This window comes from Trichomycterus rosablanca, chromosome 7 (assembly GCF_030014385.1).
Source record: "Trichomycterus rosablanca isolate fTriRos1 chromosome 7, fTriRos1.hap1, whole genome shotgun sequence".
Taxonomy (NCBI): Eukaryota; Metazoa; Chordata; class Actinopteri; order Siluriformes; family Trichomycteridae; genus Trichomycterus; species Trichomycterus rosablanca.
In genome coordinates this window covers 41,480,542-41,489,908 of record NC_085994.1, presented here as the reverse complement: position 1 = coordinate 41,489,908, position 9,367 = coordinate 41,480,542, and the positions used below count along the sequence as shown (strand labels likewise).

At 46.2% G+C, this 9,367-nt stretch overlaps 1 protein-coding gene across 1 annotated transcript; it reads right to left on the bottom strand.

The window, feature by feature from the left end:
• Positions 1 to 2,333: 2,333 nt before the first annotated feature.
• serping1 (serpin peptidase inhibitor, clade G (C1 inhibitor), member 1) lies at positions 2,334 to 9,367 on the bottom strand. The gene is made up of 10 exons (XM_062999485.1): positions 9,331 to 9,367; positions 8,475 to 8,526; positions 7,475 to 7,763; positions 6,664 to 7,026; positions 6,130 to 6,336; positions 5,625 to 5,768; positions 4,822 to 5,025; positions 4,585 to 4,718; positions 4,160 to 4,382; positions 2,334 to 2,710 (listed from the first exon to the last, which is right to left on the bottom strand). The coding sequence occupies exons 2-10, from the start codon at positions 8,508 to 8,510 to the stop codon at positions 2,448 to 2,450; spliced, it is 1,863 nt and encodes a 620-aa protein (XP_062855555.1). The 5' UTR covers positions 8,511 to 8,526; positions 9,331 to 9,367; the 3' UTR covers positions 2,334 to 2,447.

Sequence of the window (9,367 nt, the reverse complement as noted above, 5' to 3'; positions counted from 1 at the left end):
TCTCTCGGTATTTTTAGTATTCGTGGTGAAAAACACTAGCACAGGATCTTCTGGTCACGAAGATCGTCGACTGACTTATGCAAAAAAATCTAAACGTACTTTAACGTTCCTTTAACGAGGATTTTTCCTCCGGCGGGTAAACGACTCGGTTTATGAAACGATCATTACCGTGAGCGCTGCATGCTTAATAACCGCCGCGTACCGCCACCTCCCATCCAGTGTATCATCAGCGCTGATCAGCCTGTAAAGTCGCTCCATTATTTATTATTATTTATTATTATTTATTATTATTGATTTATTTTGGAACGCGGTCTCTGTGTTCGGGTTCCATGTGGGTTTAGGAGCCCGAGCGTCTCTCTCTACTCGTGTGTCCTCATACGCTGTCGGTTTGTGCAATGTTCGCTGTGACTGCCATCGTGTGGTCGGTCTCTGAAACTGCATCTGAATAAATAATAATAATAAAAAAAAACGTTTACAGTAATAAAAAAGAAAAATAAATAAGGATAAAAAATAAAGGAATGTGTTAGATGCAGAACAGCGTGTGGATGTTGATTTGAACTGAGCTTTATTTTATTAGTTTAAAAGACTAATATATATTGAAAGACAAATAATTTATGATTATTTGTCATAAATACATACATGTTGCCCCTAAAGCCAAGAGGGTCAAGGGCTCGACAGTGGCTGCATATCAGAGCCAGGATTTGTACTTTCAACCTTTTGATTAATATCCTTACGTTATACCCAGTAGGCTCCCACTGGCCGACACGTCCTCCTTATTTTTAATCAAAATAAATAAAACTGGCGATCAAGAGTACTGAAATAAACGTTCATCAGAAGAGTTCACTCAGCGCTTTTCTACCAAAAGAACCCTGGTTCTGGTTCTGGAACCGCTTCTGTTCGTGCTTCTTAGATCCTTGGTGTTTTTTAGAGAACCGTCTGCATTTCCACCAGTTTTAGGGGGCGTCGCGCACCGAAAGTAGTAGTAGGAGTAGTAGCATGATGACGGAGTGTGTTGATTAACTGTGGGGATTTGTGCTGATGTTACAGATGCTTTTTTTCCTAATTTAGTGTAGTCAGTTTATCTTCTGCTGCTGGTGGATCCCTGATTGCAGGTGAGGTGGGTATATCGCTGCTCACGCCTCCTCAGACCCGCACAGCCCTTAGATTAAAGACTCCACTTACATATTTAGGTCATCCCTTCCTGCAGGCACTGCCAATTATGCCCGCGAGATGGCGCCCAGCCGACCGGTGGCAACACTGAGTTTCGAACCAAGGAGTTCAGAATCTCGGTGCTGGTGTGCTAGCGAAATAGCGCCACATGGGCGCCAGATGTTTATTTTTATGCAAAAAGCATCGATCAAGTATCAGTGATAAGACGTAGAGGGCGACTCCGATCCTCGTGTTAGCGTGGAATAAGCGTCAGATCCAGGGTTACAGCTCCACATGTATCTGTGTTTATCTGGATTCTCCTCCCTGTTTCACTTTTAAACTTGTGTTACAGCTCCAGCTTCTGAGAAATGGTGAGAATCAGAATCAGCTTCTCCCAGAGTCTAAAACGCTTCTGGTTGAAAATAAAGCTTAACGTGGTTTAATGTAGTAAAAGAAGGAGACAGGAGCACTAAACTTCTCTTCATTATTACTGCTCATAAGTTCCTCCACTAATCACATTCCTCACTCGCTGTTTTACTACAGTAAGTCACGCTAAGAGTTGTTCATACAGCCGCTCAGGTTGTGCAGCGCTAAAAACACGCTGGAACCAGAGCTGGATCTGGAGTACATCGTATTGAGTCTCGGCTCCGGCTCCACAAACCGACACATGAACAACGATTGGCCTGTTGTTCAGATATGGGCGGGACTAAGCCGGATGGGGTCTCTCTCTTATGACTGGTGCAATTACTCTGCTGGCTGATTGATGGTGCCTGCACGGAGATGAGAAAAGAGTGCTGATCAGGGTGTGTCTCTCCGTACACAATGCTGAGCTGCACGGCACTCGTCAAAGTGTTGGTGATAAGATGCATACGGCTGCTGCCCACGTGTCTGAGGGGGCGTGGGTCAGCTTCGTTCCACTCAATCAGAGCGGGGATCGGCATTGGTGGAGAGGAAGCTTGACGCAATCTGGCCTCATATCAAACAGTTCGTCTCATTGGAGGAGCTTTAAAATATGAAGCTCTTTTGTGGTGGAAACACTAAACTGGTTCTAAATCAAGTTGGTGAACCAGAACGCCTGTTCCACACCGGTGAAGAAGGGACACCAGGTACCAGGGTGGTAAAATAGACCAAGAGTGAATGTTCATCATCCAAGTGTGTGAATAAAAACCCTGAAATATTCAGCATTTATTTATTGTATTTATTGTATTTATTGTGGTTTAAGAAAACACACAGAACGACTGAACACAGGAAACGTTTATTGTGGTTTATCGGCGTGAGCGTCTCCAGCTCCGGCGTCTCTAATCCATCTTCAGTGGATGAAGAACCCTCCCCATGAAGATCGGCGCTCTGATCTGGTCGCTCCACACCATGAAGACGAACGGCTGCATGGCGCTGAAGGAGCTGAAGGTTCGGGAGAAGGAGACGCTGCTGGCGGCCGACGCCTCCACGCCCTTCTCCGTCAGGGACATGAAGGCTCTGTGACGGGCGTCGGTCAGGAACACCGGCTCCTCCTGCTGGAACATCCCACACAGGTTGGGGTCCACAAACAACTGAGAGAGACCTGAAAGGAAAAGAGGACGAGGACAGTCAAACAACGTAGAGCTGCAGGTACGGTATGTGGCCAAAAGTATGTAGACACACGACAGTAAGCGTGTTGGGCGTGTTGGGCATGTTAGGCGCCTGGATAAATGATGGGAGCACGTGTGAGGTCTGGTACTGATGTTGGAGGAGAACGCCTGGCTCACAGTTGACAACCCAGTTCATCCCAAAGGTGTTAAATAGAGTTTTTTTGTTCTGGCCGTCTCGTCCACTCGCTCAGTGGTGATCATCTTCCTCCATGACATATCGAACAGTGTAAACCAGTTGACATTCCAGTTCATTCCAAAGGTGGTAAATAAAGTCGAGGTCAGAGTCCAGGCCACTGGAATTAATGACGCAGTGGTTTGGGTCGAATCTCAGCAGAGCTGCCGACCTGGCCAGGCGTCCACACAGACACAATCGGTCGTAATTGACTGACGGAAGGTCAGACGGAGTCTCTTCCGGGACTGGTCCGGACCCCCGTGCGAGTTAGGCTGGGGTTCGGTACAACTGTTTGTGGGGAACCCAAAACTGACAGGTGAAAAGAAGCGGCAGCAGATCAGACATGTGTCAGAGGGGGCGTGTTGTGATCCGGCTTTGGAAATGACTAATTGAAAGTGTCTATACAGGGCGCTCGGGTGGCGTGGTGGTCTAACGTTCTAGATGGTTCGAATCGCAGAGGAGCTGTCAACCTGACCGGGCGTCCACACAGACACAATCGGGTGTGTTTGAGTCTCTTCCCACCACCCCTGTGAGATGTGAACTTCGGGACTGTTCCGGACACCCGTGCGAGTTAGGCGAGAGTTCGGTACAACTGTGTGGGGAACCAAAACAGGTGAAAAGAAGTGGCAGCATAATGTGAAAGTGTCTATACAGGGTGCTCGGGTGACGCGGTGGTCTAACGTTCTAGCTGGTTCGAATCTCAGAGCAGCTGCCGACCTGACCGGGCGTCCACACAGACACAATCGGGCGTGTTTGACTGACAAAAGGTCGGACGGAGACTCTTCCCACTGCCGCTGATATATGTGAATTCCGGGACTGTTCCGGACCCCCGTGCGAGTCAGGCTGGGGTTTGGTACAACTGTGTGTGGGAACCCAAAACTGACAGGTGAAAAGAAGCGGCAGCAGATCCGACACGTGTCAGAGGGGGGCTTTGGTGATGACTAAATGGGGAGATAAAAAGGCAGGTGTGACCGGGCGTTCACACAGACACAATCGGGTGTGTTTGAGATGTGAACTCCGGGACTGGTCCGGACCCCCGTGCGAGTTAGGCGAGGGTTCGGTACAACTGTGTGTGGGAACCCAAAACTGACAGGTGAAAAGAAGCAGCAGCATAACGAACACGTTTATTGACCTCATTAGAAGAGGTGTCCACATACTTTTGGCCACATGTTTCCTGTTATACTGTAATGGTGTATAAGGAGAATCAGACCCATCTTCCTGAACAGAGCGATCAGGTCGGTGTTGAGCAGCAGTTTAACTTTGGGTAACGTCACTTCAGACGAGTCGGGGGCCACACCCTCCATCTCCTTCACCAGCTTCACTACGCTGCTCTCCGTCAGCTGGGCGTCGACCCGCGCCAGAGCCTCTTCACCCTCAGAGTTCGGTACCAGGATGTACAAGCTGCTCTTACCCACCAGAGGGAACCTCGCCACCTGCAACCAGGACCAGCGTCAGACGTGGAGAGAAGAACACGACCTCGGAAGGACCTGGGACCACGCCCGATAAAAGGCTGGTCAACTATTTTAAAAAAGCTATAATTGTAAAAGCTAGTAGGCTAGTAGGTTCCTAGCTTCCATTAAACAAAGAACGACCTAGAATTAGCCTACTAGCTTTTATAATTAGCCTCCTACTCACCGTAGCTTTCAGTTGGGGTTGGTACTTGACGGCCAGGTTGAACTCTGGGTTGTAGAGAGTCGGGACGATCACCAGGTCACCGGTCAGCGTGGTAAACATTCCGTCTTGAACCTTAAACGTCCCCGTCCACTTACCTACACAACACACAGACGCCGGGTCAGGTCACATGACCAGACGTCTCACAGACGCCGGGTCAGGTCACATGACCAGACGGTGTATAAACACAGACGAGCTCACCGATGAAGTAGACGGCGTTGAGCAGGATGAACTCGGCGCTGTTATCCATGGACTCCACCAGCTCCGTGATTCTGTTCTGGGTTTTAGCCGCCACCCAGTCGTTTATCATCTTCACGTTCGCCTCGCTGCTATTGGTCAGTTTCTCAGGCACCGAGTCATAGAACTCCTGTGATTGGTTGATGAAAGCTTGATTGATTGTAAGCACTGGGGAAGATAAATCTTACTGTTATATAAAATAATATTTAAATGTTCATTTCTTTCATATATATACGGTATATATACAGTATATACAGTATCTATATGAACGTTTGTGTAACAGAAATCATTGTGTTCACCATCTACAGTCCATCACACTATTAAAAGATTCAGAGCCACTACAGAGATCTTCAGACAGACACACCCCACACCACCATGTGGTCCGAGTCTGGAACCAGGATCCGGCCGAGCCTTGACCACTGGATTAGACCGAGCCTGGACCGAGTCTGGGCCAAACCGAGCCTGGACGAGACCAAACCTGGACTGGACCGAGCCTGGACTAAACTAAGCCTGGACCGGACTGAGCCTGGACTGGACCGAGCCTGGACTGTAACAGCCTGTACTGGATTGAGCCTGGAGCAAACCAAGCCTAGACCACTGGACTGAACCAGGACTGGACCAGACGAGACCAAACCTGGACCGGAGTGAGCCTGGACTGGACTGAGCCTGGACCGAGCCTGGAGCAAATCAAGTCTGGCCCAGACCAAGCCAGGACTGGACCAGGTTTGGACTGGGCCGGACCGAGCCTGGACCAAACAGTGTGGTACCTGGGTTATAGAACATCTGGTTAGCGATGAGAATGGAATCCTTGGTCTCGTCCTTCAGCTTCTTCATCACTGAGTGAGTGCAGGAGAATCCAACAGGAAGAGAGAGAAAGCTCTCCACATCTGCTCTCGTCTCAGCTCGAGATCCTGGAACATTATTATAGATCTGATAACGTATAGATTCATGTATAGATTCATGTATAGATTCATGTATAGATTCACGTATAGATTCATGTATAGATTCACGTATAGATTCATGTATAGATTCACGTATAGATTCATGTATAGGTTCATGTATAGGTTAATGTATAGATGAGAGAGTGCAGGTGTGGGCAGGTAATCAAAGCAGGCAATCCTACAGCTGTGTGTACATGTGTGTTTTCATGTGTGTGTGTGTGTGTGCAGTTGTGTATATAAGTGTGCAGGTGTGTGAGTGTGTGTGTACATGTGTGTGTGTGTGTGTGTGAGTGTGTGTGTACATGTGTGTGTGTGTGAGTGTGTGTGTTACCCAGCAGTAGTTGAGACAGCAGGCTGGCGATGCTGATTGGTGAGAAGAGCAGGTTACTGGACGTTTGGATGGTGGTCAGGGTCCGGTACAGGTTGACAGAGAAGGCGGTCAGTGATTCCCTTACCACGTTCTGGGCGGAGCTCTTCTCGTCGGCGGGACACGCCTCCCACGCGTGTGATTGGTTGAAACAGCGAGGGAGTGGAGCCTCTGTACAGTACAGGTGTGTTATTATTATTATAATGGTGATACATAACGTATTAATAATAATAATAATAATAATAATAAAAATAAAGATAATAATAATAATACAATATTAAATAAAATAATAATAATAAATAAAATAATAAGAAGAAGAAGAAGAAAAAGAGGAGGAAGAAGAAGAAAATATTAAATGAAATGAATAATAATAATAATAATAATAATAATAATAATAATAATAATAATAATAATAATAATAATAATAATAATAATAATTAATAATAATAATAATAATAATAATAATAATAATAATATTATGATGGAGGTTTTACTCACTCTCCACTTTGAGCTCCACCAGCGTGGTTGTGGTTTTGGACCCCATGGTGACCTCACACTTGTACATTCCTTCATCTTTTACTCTCAGCTCAGAGATCTCCAGGAACCAGTTCAGCTTCTCAGGACCGGGACCCCAGTGAAAGCGCCCGGCCGGGACCTGGTTGTTTTTCTTCTCGGTGTTTGTGGTTCTTTTAAACGGTTTGATCTCCTGGTAAGATCCGCCGGTTTGTTTAAACCACCTCACCCTGGCAGAGTTCAGGTTAGGTGTGTTTCGGGTGGGGGGGTTGGGAGGTTTACACGGCAGCGTGACTTGTTTCTCCTCTGATTCTTCAATAATCAACCACATCAGAGGCGGGGGGTTCTCTGGGGAACAATAACAAACAGACTCACCGTGATTTACTATACAGTAGAAACAACCTAAGATACCTTAGTAATGACTTAGCAACAATGTGAAACACCATAGCAACCATGTATTAACACCCTAACAACCACCTAAAATACTATACAGATTAGATAGCAAACCTCATTGGAACATATTTATTTTGAGTGTTTGGCGCCCATAATCAGGGGACCCGCTGGCTGTGTTATATTGTAGAGATCATTTCGCTAGGATGTTTTGGCTCTACCTTTAAAGAAAGTGTTAATAATCTTATTCTGACCTGATTAATATGATGAAGTATTTCTATTCTGATGGGAGAGGTGGTGGTGGTGATAAGGGCAAAAATAACGTAAATAATTTTTTCTCAGTTACTCTGGTTGTATTTCTAATTTCTCACAATAAGCAGAAGTGTTCGGTCGTGGTGTCTCTCACCCCTGACTGTAACGAAGAACGGTATCTTCAGCCTCGTTCTCTCCACTCCTGTAGAAACATCAGCCAGACATTCGTAGGTTCCGGAGTCGCTGATCCTCACCGAGCCGAGACTCAGCTCCGATCCGGACTTGTTCAGCGGTGCGAGATGTTCGGCGTAGTCCTGGTTCTGGTATGAGCTGAACCACCAGGAGTACTCGACCGACAGAGCGCCATCAGGATAAACGGACAGGCAGGGCAGCCTCACCGCCGAGCCCACCGGGAGGAGGATCTTCTCAGAACAGGATGAGAACTGAAAGAAAGAAATAATAAATATAATCAGGTAAAAACTCAATAAACGAGAATATAATCAGGATTTTTATTTAAGGGTTCTAATCTCGGAATACAGAGCTGTGAAAAAGTATTTACCCCCCTGAGTTTGACCAGCCGCACCCAGACTAGACCCCCGCCGGACCTGCTGGATCTCAACATCACTTAATATACTGTATAATATGTTTACATTTTCAGCAGACGGTTTTATCCAAAGTGACTACAATTCTGACTGAATACAGTTTGAGCGCTTGAGGGCTAAGGGCCTCACTCAGGGGCCCAACAGTGCCTTGAACCTGCAACTCTATAATTACTAGTCCAGTACCTTAACCGCTGAGCTACCGCTGTCCCTAATATGTCTGGGTGCAATGTGAAGCTAAAAGATCCTCTAAAAAGCCATTTCTAAGCCTCTAAGACTCCACCAAACCACAGTGAGAGCCATTATCCACGAATGAAACGGTGGAGAACCTTCTCAAGAGCAGCCGGCCTGCCAAAATCTCATCAAGAAGGCATCGACGACTCTTCCAGGAGGTCACAAAAGAACCTGGACCCTGATTTACTACAGAAACAACCTAGCGACCACCTAAAACATCATTTTTACTAACAAAAGACCAAATTTCGCCCCGTCCAGACTTTTTTGGAGTGTGTTTCTGAGGTGAAACGATCTTTAGACTAATTTGTTTTGTTGACTCACCCCGAAAATCAGCAGAAGAACGAAACAGCGCAGCATGGTGACGCAACTCCAGCTATAATCACAGCACAACACAGATCTACATCAATACAACACACACACACACACACACACACATACACAGTATATACACACACACACAACACACACTCAGTGTATATATACACACACAGTATACACACACACTGTATATACAAACACACGCACAGTCAGTATATATACACACAGTATACACACACACACTCAATATACACACTCAGTATACACACACACACACACACACACACTCAGTATACACACACACACACACTCAGTATACACACTCAGTATACACACACAGTATACACACACACACACATACAAAGTTACTTCATTCATTCATTGTCTGTTTTAAAACCACTTTATCCTGGTCAGGGTCGCAGTGGGTTCGAATTATTGGGCGAAAGGCAGGAAACACCTCGTACAGGTCGCCAGTCCATCACACACACACACACACACACACACACACACACACACACACTTTCTAATTTCTAGTGTCTCCAGTTAAACTGACTGCATGACTTTGGACTGAGCAAGGAAACCCACACAGACACATGGAGAACATGCAAAACTCTACAAAGAAAGGACCTGTACCCCTCCAACTGGGAATCGAACCCTGGTGACAGCATTACCTGCCGCATCAGGATCATTTATATATCGTATTAAATAGCCTCGTGATAAACTGGTGTCCAGTCCTGGTCGTGTTACTGCACTGCGCCCAGTGATTCAGGGACCCTGACCAGGATACATGATCAAAACACATCCAAAAGTATCAAAATCTGTAGAAAATAGTTTTATGTGATGTTAGATGTGAACTTACCCAGTCTGAGCAGCAGCTATCGACGTGTGGTGTTTAC